Source organism: Choloepus didactylus, chromosome 6 (genome assembly GCF_015220235.1).
Source record: "Choloepus didactylus isolate mChoDid1 chromosome 6, mChoDid1.pri, whole genome shotgun sequence".
In the NCBI taxonomy this organism is placed as follows: domain Eukaryota; kingdom Metazoa; phylum Chordata; class Mammalia; order Pilosa; family Megalonychidae; genus Choloepus; species Choloepus didactylus.
This window is the reverse complement of record NC_051312.1, coordinates 1,025,680-1,048,891: the sequence shown is the minus strand read 5'-3', so window position 1 is coordinate 1,048,891 and position 23,212 is coordinate 1,025,680. Positions and strand designations below refer to the sequence as shown.

Here is a 23,212-nt window from a genome sequence, read left to right as displayed (position 1 = left end):
GCCACAAGACTGCATCAAAGAACATGGCATTTTCTGGGGGGCATAATATATATACAAACCAGCACACTGGATGCCAGCAGCCTGTCTTCAGAGTCCAGGCATCATCCTGTTGATGCCTTAATTGGGACATTTTTATGGCCTTAAAACTGTAAATTTGTAATCTAATACATCCCCACTGTAAAAGCCAACCCATTTCTGGTATATTGCATTCTGGCAGCTTTACCAAACCAAAACTGGTATCCCATCACATCAAGTCCTGGACTTCACTCAGTGCCAGACTAAACCAACAAGGAACTTCTTATGCTTGATGGAAGTGAAAGTAAATAAAGAAAGGAGCAAAAAAAGAAATGGTTCCCTTATTAAAACACCTCATCTAGAAAGACAACTCCTTCCCTCTGTACGCATGCTTTCCTGAAGACGTCTGCGGGATGGCAGGGGCACTAAGCGTTTGAAGCTTGCAGAGCAAAGCACAGAGGCCTAACAGTGTCTACACCTCACACCAGATCCAGCGTTTGGGTTAAAAGATGCAACAGAAAAGGAAAAAAGGAGATAAAAGGACGTCTCCGCACTTGTACATGGGCTACGCTATTATGTTCTAAATCAGCATTTTCAGAGGCCCGTGTGAAAGGAATACTCACGATTTGCTTCTCCGTGTACCGGTTGGAGCTCAGCAGGTTCACAGCTTCCATGTGCCCAAAGTCAATGTCGTGGCCAAGGAGGAAGATGAAAAGCAGCTTGCAGACATATTTCTTTTTACTATAACCATCGAGGGCCTTGTCACCTACAGAGAAGGTGAGGAAAGGTTTTACTCCAGGGTGGGTGTGGGGGGAGTGGAGAGCAGAACTTGCCAGCAGGAACGCCCCGGCACGGAGAGCAGAGGCCGACCTTGAACCTCAGGCGCAGCCAGGCCCCGCCGGATGTGGCTGCAGACCTGGGGCTGGGCATGAATAACTTCCCTAAAACAAGTGGAACACACAGAATTCCAAACCTGGGGCTTCCCTTTAAAAAAAAAAAGAAAGACTACTGGGCAAGAAGCGTCACCCTTCCCACGATACCCTTTGGTGGGCACTGAACCGGCTGTGCCCTCCTGGCCTCACCTCCGACCTGCCGTGACCCTCCAGGGCACATCCCACCTTAAACCGCCAGCTTAATCCTTTAATTAGTTCACTACCAATTTAGGCAGATGAGCATACTCTAAATATACTGTTTTCCATCTCACAACAGTTTTAGGACAAGACACCCAGCCACAAAATCCACCAAAAAAACAGGCCCCGAGGAAGCCTGCCTCTCAGCCCTCACCAGAGCACGACTGAACAAGGCACCAGAGGCCACGGCAAGGCAGAACGTGAAAGTCCATCAAGGAAAAGACCAGGCCACGTGGCCCCTCAACAGGCAGCAAAGGTTACACCAGAGGGGCCACCTCACCCAGAGGTTTTGGGGAGCTCCTGCTGTCACAAGCATGGAGGACGCATGTGGCTATGCAGGACACTGGGGCACTGAAGGGTGTGTGGTGCCCGGGCTGCCCTTTGCGGGGACACGCGGGCCTCCAGGCAGGAGCTGCTCTGAGAAAGACCCCCAAGGGTGAGCTGGCCTGGCCCACTGGGCACCTGACCCTGAGGGCAGCTTGAGAAACCTCTTCTTCTCAGGAGCAGAGGAGCACAGAACAAAGGACTGAACAGCATGAGGTGCACACCCTGCCTGGTCCCCATGCCCCTGGAGGCCCACCTGCTCCTGCCCCCGGCTCACTCGTCCGCTTGCTGATCTCAACACTCACTCTGCCCCGGCGTCCCAGCCCTGCCACTCCTGCTGGGACGTGCTCCTTGGTGGCCCCACCTGTGGGTGAGGACCCCCCACATGCGGGTAGCTGAGCTTGTGCCTCGACTTACCAGGCCTGGGCCAGGGGACCTGATATCACCCCCTGGGGAGGGTAGTAGGTACGGGCGTTAGTGCCCTCTGCAGCCCCCCCGAGCCTGAGGAGCGAGGTCAGGGCAGCTCCCTTTTCCTCACCCAAAATGTCACGGGCAGGGGAGGCTTGCCGGAGGAAACCGCCTTTCTCCCAACTGCCCTTTCCCCACTTCCTTATCTTACCCACTCACTCCCTGGTGCCAAGGCCACTCCTGCCACCGCCAGCGCGCATGCACCGTGGCCAGAATAACCCCCGCCCCGCTGCAACGGCTCCTGCATCCTCTCAGAACCAATCCTAGCCCCTCTCCCTTCAATATTGCCATTTAAGGCTGCTTCACCTCCTTTCCAGCCCTGCCCTTCTTACCAACCTATATAACCTGTAATCACCCCTGAATAAAGCCTCTTTGGCGCATACTCCTACTGGATGAAGAGTGTCTTGTCCTTATCGCCGCCCTCCACACCTTGCACGCCTCCCGCCGAGGACCCGGCCAAGTCCTCCGCCTCCCCCTCGCCTCCGGGAAAGAGCCCCCGCCGCCGGTACCCTTTAAGCAGCCCCGAGAGCTGAGGGCTCAGCTACCGGCCGCCCCTCCCCCCCAGAAGCAGTAACCGCGACCGCACCCACACCCCCAGGAGCAGCTGTCACTGCAGAGCATGCAGCAGCCTCGGCAAGCAGCAGCCAGAGCCCAGAGCCCCCTCTGGCCAGCAAGGCCCACGCTGCACTCCCCCCTCCTCCTGATCCTCGGACACTTGTCTCTGTCGCTTGTCTGCAGCCCTATGGGGGAGAACAGCAGCGGGAGAGGCCACCTGTCCTCCAGGAGCCATCATCACTCGGGAAGGACCCCTGACCAGCCTCTGCTTCCTGCAGGATCAGATGCGCTGCCCTGAAAAGCCCCTCCCTGAGAACCTCCCAGAGCCCATGAGAAAGGACGGGCAACGTCCGTGGCTAGGAGAGCCGGAAGCAGGCTGAGCCTCAGCGGATGCCCTCGGACCCTCGGACTGGCACTGCCACAGCCAAAACGCCAGCACCCAGAGGCTGGCTTGGGAATTCAAAGAGGCTGGGTCCAAGTGCAGCTGGGGAGTGGAGCAGGGCACTCAAGGGGATGACACCCTCACAAGGCAACGGGTGGCGACAGCCTGAGACCCCCCCAGGGGAACCGACAGTGAAGTGACACGGGTCTGCCTGGCCTCCACTCCAAATGGGGAAAACTCCATAAGAACAAGTGGCCCGGGCCTGTGCCCACCCAGCCTGCAAGACTGGCAGCCCCAGAGCCCACCACAGCAGAAGGCGCGCAGCTGCCCCTGCCCAGGCACCCACCCCACCCCCGCAACCCTGCTGCCCTCGCGTGTGCCTCACCTGCTGCTCCAGTTTGCCAGAGCCACCATCCCGCAAAATGCCAGAAACGGAGTGGCTCCTATAAAGAAGATTTCTCAGGTAACTAAGTCACAGTTCTGAGGTCACAGAAGTGTCCAAACCAAGGCATCAACAGAGGAAACCTCCTCTGAAGAACAGCCGATGGCGTCCGAGGTTTCTCTATCACATGGGAAGGCACGTGGCCAGAGCCTGCTGGGCCTCTCCCAGGGTTAGCTTCTCGTTTCCATTGCTTTCTCCAGAACATCTCCGAGCTTCTGCCTTAGCTTCTCTCTCTCAGCTCCTGTGTATCCTGCTTCTTTCTCCCAGCGTGTTTCTATCTAAGTGGCTGGGGGTCCTCTCTTGGCTTCTCCAGGCCTCATCTCTTAGCTTCTCTCCTGGTTCTGGTTTCAATGACTGTCTCCAAAATGTCTCTGGCATGTTCTCTCTGTGTCCAAGTGTCTGGGTCTGTGTTGCCCCCTGACCTTTCTTAAGGACTCCAGGGAACTAATCAAGACCCACCCTGAATGGGCAGGGTCACGTCTCCATGGAAATTATCTAATCAAAAGGCCCACCCTCAATAGGTGTGCCAGTTTGAATGTATTATGTCCCCCAAACGCCATTATCTTTGATGTAATCTTGTGTGGGCAGACATTATCAGTATTGATTAGATTATAATTCTTTGTGTCTTTGGAATGCACCCCACCCAGCTATGGGTGATGACTCTGATTGGATAATTTCCATGGAGGTGTTGCTCCGCCCATTCAGGGTGGGTCTAAGTTGAGCCACTGGAGCCATATAAATGAGCTGATGGACAGAGGGCACTCAGTGCAGCTGAGAGTGAACTTCTGAAGAGGAGCCACAGCCAAGAGGGACACTTTGAAGAAAACACAGGAGCTGCAGATGAGAGACAGTTTGAAGACGGCCATTGAAAGCAGACTCTTGCTGCGGAGAAGCAAAGAGAGGACAAACACCCCAAGTGCAACTAAGAGTGACATTTCTGAGGAACTTCAGCCTAGAGAGGAACGTCCTGGGAGAAAGCCATTTTGAAACCAGAACTTTGGAGTAGATGCCGGCCACGTGCCTTCCCAGCTAACAGAGGTTTTCCGGACGCCATCGGCCATCCTCCAGTGAAGGTACCCGATTGCTGATGTGTTACCTTGGACACTTTATGGCCTTAAGACCGTAACTGTGTAACCAAATAAACCCCCTTTTATAAAAGCCAATCCATCTCTGGTGTTTTGCATTCCAGCAGCATTAGCAAACTAGAACAATAGGCCTGCCCCCAGAAGAGTGGATTAGAAGATTGTGGCTTTTGTGGGGACATAATAGATTCAAACCAGCACATCTGCCCAAGAATGACCCCCAGGGAAGCCCTGCCTGTGCCCAGCCCCAAGTCCCCTCTCTCGAGAGCCTTCATCTTGGAAACTGCGTGGCCACTGGCCACCTTGCACCTGGTCTCCCCACAGGGAGGTCTCTGGAGGACACAGCTGCCCTCCCACTGCTGCTCGCCGGCACTCAGGCCTGACCCACGGACAGGCCCTGCGACTCCCGATGAGGGGACCTGCCGTTTCCACACAACATGGGTGCCTCGCTTGGAGGGCCTGCGATGCTCCTCCTGCGTCATGTGAGTGTGCAGCAGGGGCTTGTCCTGCTCGCCTCCTGGTCGTGGGGTCTCAGCAGCTTCTCTGGCAGGTTGGAAATCGTCAACCTTCCCAATCTCAGCTTCTCAGGAGCAGCGCCCAAGAAGACGGAATGGTTGGTCCTGGCCCCTGAGGGCCGCCGAGGCCCCCTGCCCTGGGCACCCAGGCCTGTAGGAAGGTGCCATGACTGCGCAGTGAGCGGGCCCGCAGGTGCAGATCAGGCCTGCTTAGACACTTCGACACACAGAGCACCCCGCTCCTTCACAGGCCCCGCACTCACGTCCGTCAGAACACGCACCTCCTTCGACCACCCCCCCCCAACAGGAAGTGAGGCCGAGACCCTGCTTGTCCCAGACACCCGCCCTCACCCCTCACACCTCCCAGCTCAGGAGTGCTGGGCCCCCAACTCCAGACCCCATGCTGTGCCTCAAGGTGAACCTGGGCCCTTGTCCCCGCAGCCTCTAACCCCCCCACGCGACACTTCCACAGCAGGCCTGGGGTCGGTGGTGGGGGCTGAAGACGTCGGCAGAGCTCTGCCTCCAGTGCCCCATCATGGTTCTGCAGCAGCCTCACAGCCTTGGCCTGGGTAGAACCTTCCTCAGCCACTCGGCACAGAACCAGACCCAGGAGGCCCTGCCCGACCCGGCATCCCGCTGCCCCCTGCAAGCCCCAGGTGGCCCACTGCAGCTACAGGGTCTCCCGCCACCCGCTGCTGACCACCTGTGCTGGGGGCTTCCTGCCAGCCGGGTGGCTCCAAAGGGTCCTTCCCAGCTGGTCCTCCTTGGGGTCTCTCCTTCAGCCCGAGGGGCCGGGTAGCTTCCCTGTATCTTCTAGCCACTGCCAAGTCAGAGTTTAATAACACTTTACAGTGAGTGCCCCCTTTAACCCACTGTGTGGTTTCCACCTCCTGATACAGTCTTCAAAATGCTAGTTTCAACACTAGGCTAGAACTATACTTTGAGTCCAGTGACTTCAAAATGTCCAGCTGAGCCGTAATCCCTTCAGCTGTGAAGTGGACAGGGAGTTTGCTGAGGGACAAAAGCTCCACCACAGCCACAAGGCCCCACGTGTGGGTCCGGGCTCAGCTCGGGGCTCAGTAGCCGGCCAGGGCCGAAGCGTTGCACAGCCTCCCAGCTTCTCAGGCTAAGTCCCCGCGGTGGGTCAGCAGTGCAGACCCTGGGGCAGTGTCGGGCACAAGTAAGATCAGAAGGCGCCACCCACCACAGCCCACTCGGACCCCATGTGCAGTCTCATCTCGGAAAGGTTAAGCCGCAAAACGCCCACCTCAGGGTCATGGACACCTGGTCCTGGAATAACAAACACCAGCAGCTCCGAACAAAGACCAGGGAGGCGGTGAGCAGCCCCAGCACCCAGACGAGGGGTCCCCCATCCCGCACCCCCCATCCCACGGGCCCCTCCCTGGCATGCTGCTTCGCCTCAGGGCTGCCCGACCCAGCTGGGCCCTTGTCTGGGCACCACTCCGCCCGCCATCACTGCCCGGCCCTGGTGCGCAAGCAGTCGGACAATCTGTAAACCAGAGAACAGGGCTGCCCAGTAAAAGACAAGACTCAATTCCAGGCTATTAATGAACGAAGTTTAACTCTGAACTGGGAAAACAGCCATTAGAATAAAGAATAATGAAAGTTTTTTGGTTTTAACACAATGAGTCTTCAGTAGCAGCTAATAAAATTCACACAAAATTTGCTTTGATCTGTTTTCTAATATTAAGTATTTACTACTTCTGCCTTTAAACTATTTATTATTTTAAAACCTGTTATCTCCCTCCAATTTGCAGGTAGACTGTTTTCTGCCTTGGAGCTTTAAATACATTGACTGCCTTTCCGAAATAAGTAGAAATGTTTTTAAAAGTTACCCTCTTAAAAGAATCTCCTTAAGGAAACACCGTATTAAATAATTGTAAAGGGGCTCACTCTGGCCACTTATTTTTAAGAGGTTTTGTAGCACTGAAAGCAAATGGAAAACAAACTTCCGTAAACATGGATAACATCGTTAATATTCTTTTAAGTAGTATCATATACCCCAAATAATTAAAAAATAAAATTACAGTCTGGAATTTCCTTCAAATACTCGGGGTGGGGCAGGTGCCGGAAAGGCTCTGGGACAAGTTTAAAAAGCAGATGCAGGCCTCCCACCGCTGCCCCATTTCACTAACAAACTGCCACATTCAGTGTAACCACGGTCCAGACGCAGCCCGCAAGAAGAGGCCGCAGAGCGAGCGTCCAAACGCATGGAGGACAACCCGCCCCTGTCAGCACGACCACCGGACACTCAGCCAAGCCTCAGAGCAGCTTTCCACACAGCTGCCGAGAGGCGAAAACAGCCTCCCGGCAGCGGACACCAGTTTCACAGACGTGCCACTCTGACTACAGCGGAAAAGCAGCTGCTTCCTGGAGCTCAGGCAGCAGCTGGGGACCGGCCGGGTGCCCCCCAAGTGTGCAAACACCAGGACTACCTCAAGGAGCAGCGTCTGCTCCCAGCCAGGACTGCCCTCCGCGCGCGCAGGCAAACCAGGCGTACACACCCCACCCGCGCTCCACCCGTGCACACCACGCACACACGCCCTCTGCACCCCCATGTGCACACGCCCTCCGCGCCTCCCCAGTCCCACTCCCTCCCTCTGCTCCTCACTGGCATTACTCTCTGGTGAAACTTTTCTATCCCCAGCACCATTGCAGGGTCAGCTTCCCAGAGGACCCGACCCAAGACAATCGGTCTCCTCTTTTCCAGCTGAGAAACTGGAGGCAGTAGGGTCAATAACTCGCCAAAGTGAATGCAGCTGAAAAGCCTCAAAGCAGGGAAATGACCCCACGAGTGACCAGGGCAGTCAAAATGTCCTCCCTCTAAGAGGCAGTGAAAGTTGCAGACACTCCCCCGGGAAAACAAATGCATGCACGCAAAGCATTTCACATATACGGCAGCCCAAACAATTCTTAAACAAACATGCTATTAATCTGATTAGCAGAGGCCTTATGAAGAGAACCGGAAGTCACAGAAGAGAGAAAGGAGGGACATGGCCACATGACAAAGAGCCTCAGTGACTGCTGGCAGCCAGCACCAGAACGCCACAGGGCAAAAGCAGCCTTACCAACACCTAGATTCTGGACTTCTAACATCAAAGCTGTCAGCCAATAAATTCCCGTCGTGTGAGCCAGCCCACTGCGTGGCATTCATGATGGCAGCCTGGCAAAGGAAGACAACAAGCGACTCCACAAGTTCCGTGGAAATTCCAGGGGATCCTGGACCTGGCTTTCAAACGGCAGAACATTACACTTTCCCTAGAGCTCGACAGGGAATATGCCAACTAGCAACAACTCAAATCCCCTGGGTTTTGCCTCACACGGTAACACAGGAGTAGCCGTGATTGAGCCTTCAGAGAGACCCTTCTCAGGGGCTGCCTCTGCCTATCCCCAGGCCCCTGGGAGCTCCATCCAAACCCACTCCTCCAGGGAGCCACCCTGTCACCGTAAACTCAGCTGAAAAGCTAAGGCTTAAAAGGAGTGACTGCCCTTTCTCAAACCAGACCTAAGGTGTTAGTAACACTGTGTCAAAGCAGGACGGTCAGGGCAGAAGCACACACAGCACCCCGGCCAAGAGAGGCACCAGCTCACCCGGGTCGGGCCGGCCCCTGCCGGTCATCTGGTAAACCAGGCCACTTACACTGTGAGCAACACACCACACACAAGGCTTAGGTCACTTCATAACATGCATCAGGCCAGAGCCTTCGCAAGGGGAACGGCTGTGTCAGATCAGTGGTTGTTCCAACTCCAGGAAAAGAAAGGCTCCCAAGAGGGGGCCACACTCCCTAACCACTTAAATGCATCCCATTAAATGCATCCCATCCCAACAACTCGAGACCATGCCTGGTTTCACGGTAAACACTCTTCGTTCTGACAGACCCCCAATAATAACTGCTTACTAACCAAGAATTTAACTTTGTTTTGAAGTGATAAAAATAAAGAGGATATTAAAAGATTAGGTCCTTACTACACAAAATGTACAACAGAACATTTCAGGGAAAAGGTTAAACACACTTACCTTTAAATTTTGATCTAATATTTGCCAACTCTTTGTTTATCCTCTTTATTTCTGCTTCTTTACTTTTGCCTAAAAGAAAAAAAAAAAGAATACAAATGTATTCTTGCCTTGATTTCTAAAGAAATTCCCATTTCCCCAATAAAACCAACACTGAGCACAAAGGCAGAATCGCTGCTCTTGGAAGCAGAGCCTGGTGCAGCCCCTCTGCCACCCAGGCCCAGTGCTCTCCCCGTGCCCGGATGAGGCCTGTGGGCTGCATCCACTCAACGGCCGGGCCACGGGCCTCCCAGGAACGCGAGCTCTCTGGGAAGATGAGGGCACGCACGTCTTCACTGTCGCCTTTTTCTGGAACTGAGAAAGCATGCAACAGGCCTGCTAAACGTTTTCAGAGAAGTCATAATCTGTTAATAACAGTTCACTTCTCAAATTGATTTTCACTGCCACAGATAACAGAGGTATAAAGTCTTAACCACCATAGGCTTCCAATTTTCTGTCCTTACGAGAGACACCAACCTATAAAATCTGCTAAGTGTACTTTACAATATTCAGTTAAGACTGGGAATTCTCCATTGTACAACAAAAAGATAGAGGGTGAATTATACATATTCAGCCAAATTTCTGCTACCTCCTAAATCTACTGCTGAACGTGCATTAATTCAAGATGTGTGCGTAAATAGCACGTCAGGCCCAGCACAAAGGTGTTTTACTAGGGTTGCACAGCCTTAAAAAGCACTGCAGACATGTAAGGAATGGTTCATGATACAGAAAAACAAGTCCGTGTAACTCTGTGATGCTTGGGTTCACGTGTCAACTTGGCCAGGTGATGGTGCCCTGCTGTCTGGTCAAGCAAGCATTGGCCTGGCTTACTACAAGGACATTTCGTGGATGTAAGACATCAATAAGTTCACTGCATCTATGGCTGGTTACATCTATAATCAACACAACATCTCCGCGATGAGAGCTGTTTAATCCAATCAGCTGGAGGCTTTACAAGGAGAGGTGATGACTTCAGCAGTCAGAAGGGAGAATCTCCGTCCCTACTTCAGCCAGCAGCCTCTCCTGGGGAAGGCATCGAAAGCCTTCATCGGAACTGCTGGCTTCCAGCCTGCCCCGCGGCTGTGGACTCGTGCACCCCCACAGCTGTGTGAGACACTTTTATAAAATCCCATATTTTCAGATGTCTCCTTTTGATTCTGATCCCCTAGAGAACCCTGGCTAATACAAAATTTAAATCATTCCAAAAGCCCCAAGAAGGTTCACTCCTAAGGAGACTCTAATGATCGCACATCCAGTGGGAGCCGGAGAGCTCAGCCGCAACCCGCCCACATCAGAAAGCGGCACACGTGCCCTCCCAGGGCACCTCACAGCTCCCCAGGGAGCCCCTGCTCCCTCTCCTGCCCCAGCCATGGCTCCCAGGCCTCCCACCCCCTCCTCAGCCTCGGAGGGCCCAAATGGTCCCCCACTGCCCTCCTCACCAAAACCACCCCCACCCCAGCAGGCCGCCCTCTGGACACTCCTGGATGGTCTCTACACACATCAACCTTATCACATGAAATTAGACTTATCTTTTATTACAGTTTGGCTAACAAGTAGGGGCTTAATATTTGTTGAATTAAAGGGACACTTCATGTTGGGAGGCAGTGGAAAGTGGAAACAATGTAAATGAGCAAAATCAACTTTCACAGCATTATCTAAGGTTGATAAATCACAGCATCATCTGAGGTTGATCAATCAATCAATAAATGAAAGTACATAATTTAGAATCATAGAGCTGACTCCCAGAAGAAACAGAAACAGACATGGTTAAAAAGCATTTCCCTCTGTGGAATGAGACCAGGGCTGGAACAAGAAGCTACTGTTTTTTAATCAAAAAAACGTTTTTTTTTTTCAATTGGTCAGTTTAAGGACACCATATGCACGGTATTTTCCTTCTCTTGCTCCACAGGGAGGGGAGACTCGGGTCAGACGACAAGGGTGGGCTTTGGAGCTGGCCTGCAGGCCTCACCGAGAACCGAGCCTCCGCTCCCCCACAGGGAAGGATTTCATCAACTGTGCAGATCGGAAGGCGCTGCACAGATTTTCTTACACCACGTTACAAGGAACTCCAAGCCTTCGGAACACACAGGGAGCAACCCACACACCCTCTCGGCTGAACCCTCTCCTCAGCTGCCCCAGACAGCAGCGGAAGGTCTGGGCGTGAGAACCTCAGGTGGCGGCAAGCGGGTGGCGTGTGCTCTCCTGAAGGCAGAACCAGCACCTGCAGGCAGGAGTTAAAGGCCTGAACCTTCAGCCCAATGTCAGGAGAACATTCTAATTACGCCACTCTCCAAGCATAGGGTCTGGGGGATTCTGGGAAGATGGTTTGACAGCAGCATCACTGTTTAATTTCTCCAAATTCCCACTCAAAACAACTAAGCAACTAAGGAAGCAAACCCAGAAGTCCATGACAACATTTACAACAAAACTTGGTGCCAAGGTATCATCTGAACCCCAAACACAGGCAGGTGGAGACACAAGACATGGCCGTGCAAGACAAGGTGGAGAAGAGTGGCCCCTTGGGCAGTCCTTAGGATGAGACCCCTGGCCATGCAGAGCTGGGGGAGAGGCCCCAGGGACCCCCCAGCGAGCAGAGGAGCTGGGACTGGAGCCCCAGAGCAGGGGAGGGCAGCAGAGAAGGGGGAGAGGGTCCTGGGAGGACCAGCTGGGGTGAAAGCGCAGCGGGGAGGTCAGCAAAGGGGGAAAAGCCCCGTGGGCCAGGTCCTCTGAACGTCCAGGAAAACTAAGTCCACATAGCAACAAGCAGTTGAAAGGTATGGAAGTCAAATTCCTCACAGAGGGACTCTAAGAAGAAAAGAGGAAAATAACCCCCTACCAGCACTGAAAGCTTGCATGGAACAGATCAAAGCTGAGCGCTCACTTGCAAGGTAGGCTAAAAGACATTACAACAAATGCACAAGATAGGAGGAAATCTACTGGGGCTTGACTCGTCCCCCACAAAAGGCGCATTCAAGTCTCGATGCCCCTTCCTGTGGTGTGGACCCGTCCATAACAGGGCTTTTGAACATGCCGTCATCAGCCAAGGGGTGGACACATCTACAAACAGGGTCCCTGCAGATCCTATTCAGTGAGGCCAGACTGAATCAGGGGTCTCCATCCATGACTGGAGCCCCCACGAGCAGAGGAAAATCCGACGCAGTCAGGGACAGACCACCGCGTGACAGGAACAATGCAGCCAGGGACACTCGAGGGCTGCAGGAAGCCAGCACCATATACTCCAGGGAGAGCACAGCCTGTCGGGCCCAGGATGTTGGACTCCTCACCACCCAATCCACGAGACAACAAACCCCCCTCGTTTAAACCCACAAGGCGTGTGGCATTTGTCAGAGCAGCCCAGGCAGACTGACACAACATTCAATGGAAAAACTTGGATGCTGCTGGATAACAGAACTCAGGAATATTAGGAATAAAAACTCATTTCAGAAGTGAAGAATCAACTAGAAGGAATGCAAGAATGAATAAACAGAACAGATGTCTTAAAAAGAACAGAAGATGAATGGAAGAAGGTGTTTTAAATAAAAAAGAAAGGAAGAAAGAGATAATGGACTCAAGAGGAAGCCAAAATGGACAGCAGGAGTCCCTCAGTGTGAGAATGAAATTAAGTTTAGCTTCCACACAGAATAGGTGTGCCTTGCAGGGTGGGGCAGTTAAGAAATTGGCAGAAGGTTAAAAAGACAAACTGTAATCCACAGTCAGTCCCCCTGCTTATCCGCCCACTATCTACTATCCTTGCAAGGTGGAGACTCAGGGTAGAGGTTCCAAAAATAGCCTCATAACTTGTTACCAAACTAGCCCAGACTGGCTCTAAAGAGGCCTGGGCATAACCATTATAGTCAGGGGCGGAGATTTGTTCCAACGGTTCCTAATGTTGCAAATTTGCACCGGAAACGTATTTCAAATATTTCCAATTTGGGCGGGCTGCATGTTTCATATTTGCTGGGCTAGTTAGGCTTGTCGAATAGAATGTAACCTCTGCAGTATCCAGCCAATGGAGAAACAGGGGAGGGACTTGTGGTTAGGCATAGGGAATAAATACTGCTGGGTCTATTGTTCTGGGCGCCAACCCTCACATTTTGGTTGGGCGCCCGTTCTTGCAAGACCGTGAATAAATTCTTTTCTTCTCCACAATTGGGTGAGCGTTTATTCCTTTTAGGAACAGTGCTTGTTTCTCACACTCAGGAAGACAGAAAAGCAAGGCAATAGACTAAAAACAGGCCATTTGACAAAGCCTCACCGAAATTTTTTTTTAAAGAAAAGATTTTAAACTACATTTTAAAAGCATACCAAACCTATCTGGGAATATCAACCCCAAATAACCCACACCAAGACCTGCTAATAGGTGAAAGAAAAGGCAAGAGTTGCACATCTCTCACTTTAAGTCAAAAGTTAGAAATGATTAAGCTCAGTGAGGGAGGCAGGTCAAAAGCTGAGAGAGGCTGAAAGCTGGGCCTCTTGTGCCAAACAGTTAGCCAAGTCGTGAATACAAAGGAAAAGTTGTTGAAGGAAATTAAAATGCCACTCCAGTGGACACATAAATAATAAGAAAGCGAAACAGCCTCGTTGCTGACATGAAGAAAGTTTCAGGGTCTGGACAGAAGATCAAATCAGCCCCACCATTCCCTTAAGCCAAAGCCTGATCCAGAGCAAGGCCCCAACTCTCTTCAGGTCCATGAAGGCTGGGAGAAGTGAGGAAGCTGCAGAAGGAAAGTCTAAAGTGAGCAGAATTTAGTTCAAGAGATTTAAGGAAAAAAGCCATCTCCATAACATAAAAGTATAAGATAAAGCAGCAAGAGCTAATGTAGATGCTGTAACAAGTTATCCAGAAGCTCTAGCTAAGATGGAGGTGGCTGCACTAAACAACACTTTCAATATAGACAAAACAGCCTTCCATTGGAAGAAGATGCCATCTAGGCCTTTCCTAGCTAGAGAATAGAAGTCAGTGCCCGGCTTCGAAGCTTCAAAGGACAGGCTGCGTCTCTCGTCAGGGGCTGATGCAGCTAGTGACCTGAAGGTGAAGCCAGTGCTCAGCTACCATTCCGAAAATCCTAGGGCTCTCAAGAACGATGCTAGATCTACTCTGCCTGTGCTTTATTGAAGAAACAACAAAGCCTGAGTGACGGCTCATGTGTTTACAACGTGATTTACTGAGTATTTTAAGCTCACTTGTTGAGAACAACTGTGCAGAGAAAAAGATTCCTTTCAAAACAGGACCGCTCAATGACAGTGTAGCTGGTTACCCAGGAGCTCTGATGGGGAGGTATGACAAGACGAATATTGTTTTTATGCCTGCGAACACTATCCATTCTGCAGCCCAGGGATCAAGGAATAATTTTGACTTTCAAGCCTTATTTAAGAAATACATGTCATATAAGGCTATAGCTGCCATCTTCGAATGGAGCTGGGCAAAGTAAATAAGAAGACTTCTGGAAAGGATTCACCATTCTAGATGCCATTAAGAACTTCTGTCACTGGCTCGTCTCTTTACACCTCAAACCTATGATCTCTATTAGAAAAGGCCCAAGCCTAATTTGGTCATGATTCAGTCAGTTTGGGCTTCATTAAGTGACCTCCCACCCAGTTAAGAGTAAAGGGACAGACAATAGTTTAAAAGTAAAGAGCACTCAAGACAAGAATTAACACATTTTTACTAAAGGAGTACTGACGGTAAAAGGAACAAGTTTACAATGTAAAAATTAATTGATACATTACCAAGCCTGGGAGCCCCCACTCCTCCAGACACAGCTGGACATGAGGTCAGAGAGCTCCCCCTTGTCTCAGCTACAGAGAATTTATGGCATCTTGATTTAGAGTAACCTCAATTAAGTCACATTCTATTCTTACATTAAATGATGCTTCATGAACACGAACGTTTCACAAAGTGAAGCATCTCAACCCATGAGTGGTTCAAGATCAAAGGAGGGTATCCACATTATCAGAGACTTAGCCTTAAAAGCCTGTAAAACTCTATTGATAATATTTTTACTAATTAAGCTATGATTTCTGTAAGAGCAATATAATATAATTTTACTTGTATAAAGACTAAAAATTAGAAAAGAGATTACAATTACTTGTCTCTTTTCATTTTATTCTATTGATTAGCTGAGCAATTAACATCACAGTGACAAACATACATTTGATTTGGACTGTATTCAACCCTGTTACATTGTTTACGACTTCTCCATGGTTAAAGTAACAGCTGCAGCCCATCCTGCTTCACAGAGGACCAGATGGTTACATGTTATCTCCATCTAAGAAGGTTGAGAGGGCCTTTCTGCTTTCTTAAAAATATTCACAGTTGTTTTAACTGTTCAGCTTCTCCTTCAGTATAATCTTCTAATATGGGACTCGAAGGATATGACTCATCTGCCCCAGTTATTATAGTAAGGTCTTTCCACTTTTTATTATTTGGAAATTGTACTTGAGTGTTTTTAGGTAAAAGTGCTGTTAAATGTGCTTCTGTACCACAAGGAATGACCAGCTCTTTACACTAGGACAGAAAGCAGCAGGTGGTCTGGGAGCAGCATGGAGAGGAGTCAGGTCGTCATCAGCTTCCTCAGCAGAGACACTATCCTGCGACACTTGCATGATTCAGGGGAGGAGGTCAAAATGTCAACACTAATGGGAGTTTGGAAGAAGTTGATGCCAGCCCTCAGGGATGACTTTGAGGGGCTCAAGACTTCAGTGGAGGAAGTAACTGCAGATGAAGTGGACTAGAAAGAGAACTAGGATTAGAAATGAGGCCTGAAGATGTGACCAAACTGCTGCAATCTCAGGATAAAACTAACAGATGAGGAGGTGCTTCTTATGGGTGAGCAAGATGTGGCTTCTGAGATGGCGTCTCCTCCTGGTGGAGATGCTGTGGACACTGCTGAAATGATGGCAAAGGACTGAAGAGAGGACATTAAAGTAGCTGATAAAGCAGCAGCAGGACTCGAGAGGACTGGCTCCAATTTTGAAAGAAGTTTTATTGTGGGTAAAATGCTATCAAACAGCATCATAGGCAACAGGAAAAGCTTTTGTGAAAGGAACAGTCAATCGATGCAGGAAAATTTACTGTCATCTTATTTTAAGAAATTGCCACAGCCACCCCAATGAAGCTACTAAGCTAATAAGCAAATTCAGCAAAGTTGTGGGGTACAAGATAAGTTACTACAATAAAATTTAAAAAACAAAAAGCCACAGGACTATACAACACAAACAGGGAACCCTAATGTAAACCATGGACTATAGTTAATAGTACAGTTATCATAATATTTTTTCATCAATTGTAACAAAGGTAACACACTAATGCAAGCAGTCAAAAATGGGGAATAGGGCAGGGGAACTCTATCTCCTGCTTGGTTTTTCTGTAAACCTCCAACTTCTCTAATAACAAAACAAAACAACAACAACAAAGGATTGAGAGGCGTTCAATGGAGGGGGAAAAATAACACTGAACCAACTGCCTCACTCCCCCGCCATGAAAGAGTTTAGAGACTAAATCTACTCTAATGCAGGCCAACAAATGCTGTGGAGAACTCACTCTTGTAAGAATCTTAATTTATTAGGAAGCAAATGTGTGACTATTACATGAATAGCTACTAAAATTTTTAAAAGGCATGGCATGCTGAGAAATGGACGAGACTGAACTGCAGAGGTAGGGATGCATCCTTGGGAGAGACACGCATGAGGAAACCCGAGGAACCTGGACGGTTGGGCCCCAGGAGAGGGAGTGGTGGCCAGGCCAGGCTCCTGGCGGTTTCTGGGGTAAGGGGCAGAGTTCTGGGTGGTTTTCTGTATTTGTGTTTTGTTTTACCAAAAAATAAAAATAAAAGAAAGAAAAATTAAGGGTAGACTTCCTGGAGAGGCACTGGGTTCCCCAACTCCAGAAGCATCCACCACCTGCAGGCCCACCTGTCCACCTGTCCACTGCCCCTCCATTAAGGGACAGGCTCAAAGGGAGCTGTGGAAACCCTCTGGGCCTCGTTCCGCCTCCTCCACCGTCGACTTCTTCCCCAGCCCCTCCAGTCACTGGGGAGGCTGCCACTCCCCCACCTGCCGCCACAGATGGCCCCGCTTCCCCCCAATGGACCCTCCAGTCCTGAGGGTGTAGGCTGCACCTGCTCACAGGCTCTGCCCCCACAGGCCGCAGAGCAAGCAGAGCCAGGCTGATGGGCTAATCAGTGCTGCCTCTAGGGCCTAGACCCTGCACACAAACCGCTGCCAGGGGTTCAAACACTTGTCAGAGGGAGAGGTTCGGAGACAAGCTGGTGTGACCTTGGGGTCTGACCCCTGTGCCCAGTCGAGCACGTGCAAACCAGCCACGACAACTGTGCTGTCGGCATCGAGCGCAGTTCAGCAGCCCCCCACCCGGGAAAGGTGCCTGCCTTGCAGGGGGTGCTCGGAGGGGCATTTCCTCTGGGGGAGAGCCTCCCTGCACCCAGGAGCTGGGGATGGCCTAACAAAGAACCCTTATCTTTTAGATGAAGTCTGGGCTTTGGGGGCGGGGAGGAGGGGGCTCTCCAACCACCCTGACTTCAGAAACCAAGTTTAAAGGAGTAAAGGCCTTGCAAGAGGAACTGAGCTGGATGACAAGCTCGGTACGTGTAGTGTGAACTTTGTTCCACATTAAAGAAGGCCTGGTCTTTGCACCCTGAGCTGTCTCTATCTTAAAACACAGCCAGTCGGCCCCTTAGGGATGAACCGAAACAGGCAAGCACCAGGCCGGAGCACCCAGGCCACCCCTCGCCAGGAGCCAAGAGCAAGCTTCAACTCAGCCCTAGGAAGTGGCGAAGAACGCACCCGGTGGAGACGCGCATTTGGTGACAGCTCCTGGAATTTTGGAACTACTGCCTCTGGTTACTCACTCCTCAGGAACAACCTGCTGGTCATTTCTTGTTGTTTTCAAGCTAACCAATCAACTGACAGTATTCATACTTTCAAAATGGCCCAAGTTCTAAAACAAACAGTACAGGATTTTCTAAGAGAAAGTTATAAAATACCAAAACACCAAAATCTTAAGGTAGTCTTTGAACTATACCATAAAACATGGTATGAAGGAAGAATGTTCACCTTGGTGTTAAATGATTCCGCCTAGAATTGACCAGAAGAAAGCTTGTTTTTAAATTAAAATACTGCCCAAATTACACTGGCAGTGGTGCAGGCGCTGCCGTCTGTCACACTCCCCAGCGGCCCTCCTCGTCTGAACGGTTCCTGTCTGCACTCTGCCTTTACGGTCCGTCGGGCCTTATCACCCCCAGTTCAGTGTCAAGGCAAACACTGGCCCTTATAAAGCGCCCCCGAAGGCTCCCCCCTCCTGACCCCACCCCTCCAGCCCTCAGACCCCTGCCCTCGCCCACCACCTGCCCCAGGCTCCCTCGCCGCATCCACGGACCCCCACTCCTGCCCCTATACTGGGCCTCTGCATGGCTGTGCCCTCAGCCCAAGGTGCCCCCACAAACGTGTGCACGGCCCGGGCCTCACCCACTCCAAGTGCTCGACTGCCACCTTCACGCCACTTGAAACTGCAAAGCCCCTCCACCCTACTCCCTGCCACCTTCCTTCCCTAGTTTCTCTCTGCTGCACTCCTTGTTTTCTAACATAGCAACTACTTTTCTTTTGATTTTCTATTTCCCTCCACCAGAATGCTTGCTCTGCAGGAGGAGAAGTCTTGTGGGCTTTGTTCACGGCCGTCCCCAGAACCCAGGGCAGGGCCTGGCACCCACCCTGCTGAGGAATGAACACAGCACACGGCTGCGCCCCACACCACACGCTTCCCGCATGCTGAACACTGGCCAAGAGCCTCAGAGCACAGCGCTGGGAAACAGCCTTTACTCCGCACTAGAATTGCCGCCCAGACAGGCCCCGTCCGGCGCCATCCCCTCTTCCTCACGTCCATCCCCCAGCAGTCCGGTCCGCTTTGCCTGCACACGAGTGCCCACCCTCTCCTTTACCTCCACCGACTCTTGTCTGGACCTCATCAGCGCCCTCCCTCCACTCCTGGCTTCCTGTGGCCTATTTTCCACCCAGAAGCCGGAGTCCCGCCTTAGGTACAGATAGCGGCCTCGTTCGCCTTGTTCTGCCTCGACGGCCACCGCCTGGCGCCTGTGGCGAAACCAGGCTTCCTGTCCTGCCTGACTCTGCTCCAGCCGTGCTGCTGGAGGTGCTGGACCGGAACCCGCTCCTGCCCACCCAGGCCTCTCCCCACACCCCCCACCCCCCACCACAGGGCAGGTCCTGGGCAGCCACAGGCTCAGCCACAGTCACCGGCTCAGAGAGGCCTTTGCTGGACATGCTACGTCAGCGAGCCACCCTCCTGCCTCCACCGTGATGACATCCTCCAAAAAGGACCTCTGCTTTTACAAGCAGGGGTTCAAGGTTTAAAGTCCACTCTGGAAAATTCAGGTTTCAAAGTCCTCTGGACTGACTCGCCAATAACAGAACCTACTAACTGCTCTACTCAGGAATTCCCGCTTATTGTCACACTGCCAACAAGAAACTATCTTACTGGGGGAGTTGCAGGGCTCACTTGTCTCCCAAAAAGAGCTGGTGGGCAGGCAGACACTGTCCAAAACACCTGCTCTGGCATGCCCACTGTCACCACTGTTATATTCAATACCGTACTGGAAGTTCTAGCCACAGCACTTAGACAAGAAAAAAAAAAAAAAAAAAGCATCCAAGTTGGAAAGGAAGAAGTAAAACTTTCACTATTTGCAGATGATGTGATCCTAGATATAGAAAGCCCCAAAAAATCTACAAGAAGGCTACTAGAGGTAATAAACAAATTCAGAAGAGCGGCAGGGTAAAAGATCAACACACAAAAATCAGTAGTGTTTCTATACACTAGTAATGAGAAATCTGAGGAAGAAATCAAGAAAAATATTCCATTTACAATATCAACTGAAAGAATCCAATATCTAGGGGAAAAATTTAACCAAGGATTTAAAGGACTTGAACACAGAAAACTATAAAGCATTGCTAAAAAAAATCAAAGAAGACCTAAATAAATGGAAGGACATTCCATGTACCTGAATTGAAAAACTAAAAATTGAAAATATCAATTCTACCCAAGATGATTGACAGATTCAATGCAATCCCAATCAAAATTCCAACAGCCTACTTTGCAGAAATGGAAAAGCCAAACACCAAATTTATTTGGAAGGGTAAGGGGCCCCAAATAGCCAAAAACATCTGGAAAAAGAAAAAGAAGTTAGAGGTCTCTCACTTCCTGACTTTAAGACATATTACAAAGCAACAGTGGTAAAAACAGAATGGTACTGGCACAAGGACAGATACACTAACTAATGTAACAGAACTGAGAGTTCAGAAATCAATCCTCACATTCATGGCCCACTGATTTTTGACAAGACTGCCAAGACCACTCAATTGGGAAAGAACAGTATCACCAATAAATGCTGGGAAAACTGGGAATCCACATGCAAAAGAATGAAAGAGGATCCCTCGTTTCACACCATACACAAAACTGAATTCAAAATGGATCAAAGACCTAAATATAAGAACCAAGACTGTAAAACTCCTAGAAGAAAATGTAGGGAAAGAGCTTCAGGATCTTGTGTTAGGCAATGGCTTTTTAAACTTCACACCCAAAGCATAAGCAACCAAAGAAAAAATAGATAAATGAGACCTCATCAAAATTAAAAACTTTTATTTCTCAAAGGACTCTGTCACAAAAGTGAAAAAACAACCTACTCAATGGGAGAAAATATTTGGAAACACATATTCGATAAGGGTTTAATATCCAGAATATATAAAGAAATCCCACAACTCAACAAGAAACAAACAACCCAATTAAAAAATGAGCAAAAAGCACAAATAGATGTTTCTCCAGAGAGGAAATACAAATGGCTAAAAAGCACATGAAAAGATGCTCAACATCACTAGCTATTAGGGAAATGCAAATCAAAACCACAATAAGTGATCATTTCACACCCACAAGAATGGTTACTATTAAAAACAAAATAAAACAGAAAACTACAAGTGTTGGAGAGGATGTGGAGAAACAAGAACACTCGGTACTGCTGGTGGGAGTGTGGAATGGTGCAGCCGCATGGAGGAGTTTGGCAGTTCCTTGGGAAGCCAAGCAGAGAATAACCACACGTGCCCGCAATCCCAGAAGAACTGAAGGCAGGGACTCGACAGATATTTAACACACACCGATGTTTGGCATTATTCACAACTGCCACAAGACAGAAGCAACCCGGGTGTCCAACAGACGATGAACAGATAAGCAACATGTGGCATAAATAGATGATGGGATATTACTCAGACGTAAAAAGGAAGGGCGTTCTGATGCACACGACCACACGGATGAACCTTGAGGACATTATGCCGAGTGAAATAAGCCAGACACAAAAGGACAAATATTGTATGATCTCACTGACATGAACTAATTATAATAAGCAATTCACAGTTAGAATCTAGAATATAGGTTACCAGGAGATAGGGTAGGGTTAGAGAGTTGGGGAGCAGATGCTTAACTTGTACAGAATTTCCATTTAGGTTGATTGCAAAGGTTTGGAAATAGATGGTGGTGACGGTAGCACAGTATTGTGAGCGTAATTAACAGCACTGAATTATATAGGTGAATGTGGTTAAAAGGAGATACTTTACGACATACATGTTACTAGAATAAAAATTAAAAGATAAAACATAGGACCATATAACACATTGAACCCTATTGCAGACAACAGACTATAGTGACTAGTACAACTATAAAAATGTCCTTTCATGAATTATGACAAATGTACAACACTAACAGAAGACGTTAATCACAGGATGGTATATGGGGGAAAATACACCTAATGTAAACTATGGACTATAGTTAACAGAACTACTTTAATAATCTTTCATCAATTGTAACAAAGGTAACTACTGTTTAAAGACAAATAGTACAATTATAAAGAAGTGCTATCATCGATTGTAACAAATGCTCCACACCAATGCAAGGTGTTGCTGGTGGGGTGGTATGTGCAAATTCTGCATTTTATGCAGGATTGGTCTATAAACAAACAACTTCTCTAATAAAAAAAATTAAAAAAAAAAAAAAAGAGCTCTGACACTGCAGCTTAGGGGAGTGTCCCCGGCCGACCGCCCTCTTGGGGCACTGTCACCCTTGGGTGCCAGGAGGGAGACGCGTCTCTGGGACGATGGGAGCTTCACATCTGGGACACCCCTGGACCTCATCCTCCGTGCCCCTTCCTTTGGCAGGTTCTAACTGGTATCCTTTCTGCTATAATAAAACTGCAGTGGTACGTGTAGCACTTTCCAGAGTTCTGGTGAACTACTGAACTGAAGGTGGCTGTGGGGACCCCAAATTCATAGCCAGCTGGCAGAAGTGGGGGGCTCTGGTGACTTCGGTAAGAGCAGACTTGTGAAGGCTGTGCCCTCTAACTGTGGAGTAGTTTGCAGAAAAATAAAGAGAATTTATTTCCAACAGACCTGCACTGCAGCACAATAAGAAATGGTTTTAAAATGTTCTTATGCTTCAGGGAATGTGAGAAGGAAGGAGGAGCACCAGAAACGGCAAATGGAACATTTCTTTTGCTTCTTCCCTTAATTTCTTTAAAACAACAATACATGACAACAGTAGCACAGGGAAGGGAGGTGTGAACAGAATCATACTGTTGAGCGGCTCTTACATTTTACACGCATTGGTACAAGGTTAACTCTACATACACTGTGGTAAGTCGAGACTGTACATTGTAATCCCCACTTTTTTAAAAAAGGTACAGCTAAAAAGTCATTACAGGAATTCAAAATGGAATACTAAATATTCAAATAACAAACCAGGAAAGAGGGTTTGGCAGTTCCTCAGAAAGCTAAGCACAGAGCTGCCTTACAAACTGGCAGTCCCAACACTCGGGATATACCCAGAAGATGTGAGAGCAGGGAGGCAAGCAGACACTTGCACACCGATGTTCACAGCAGCATTATTCACAATTGCCAAAATATGGCAACAGCCCAAGTGTCCGTCAACAGAAGAGCGGATAAACAAGATGCGGTCTGTCCACACGATGGGGTATGATTCAGCAGTGAGGAAGAACGAGGTCCAGAAGCACACAACCACATGGATGAGCCTTAAGGAACATTATGCTGAGTGAAATAAGTCAGACACAAAAAGACAAATATTGTATGATCTCACTAACATGAACTAATTATAATATGCAAGCTCACAGTCATAAAATCTAGAATACAGGTTACCAGG

General features: G+C 49.5%; 1 protein-coding gene across 7 annotated transcripts in view; it reads right to left on the bottom strand.

Annotated features, from left to right (window-relative positions):
* The window catches only part of AP2A2 (adaptor related protein complex 2 subunit alpha 2), an 89,754-nt gene that overhangs the window by 53,597 nt on the left and 12,945 nt on the right, over nucleotides 1–23,212 (bottom strand). For all 7 annotated transcript variants that reach the window (XM_037838220.1, XM_037838224.1, XM_037838222.1 and 4 more), the window contains exons 2-3: nucleotides 8,953–9,021; nucleotides 639–781 (exon numbers count right to left, since the gene is read on the bottom strand). In XM_037838220.1, the coding sequence (XP_037694148.1) occupies nucleotides 639–781; nucleotides 8,953–9,021 (212 nt within the window). The remainder of the gene's footprint in view (nucleotides 1–638; nucleotides 782–8,952; nucleotides 9,022–23,212) is intronic.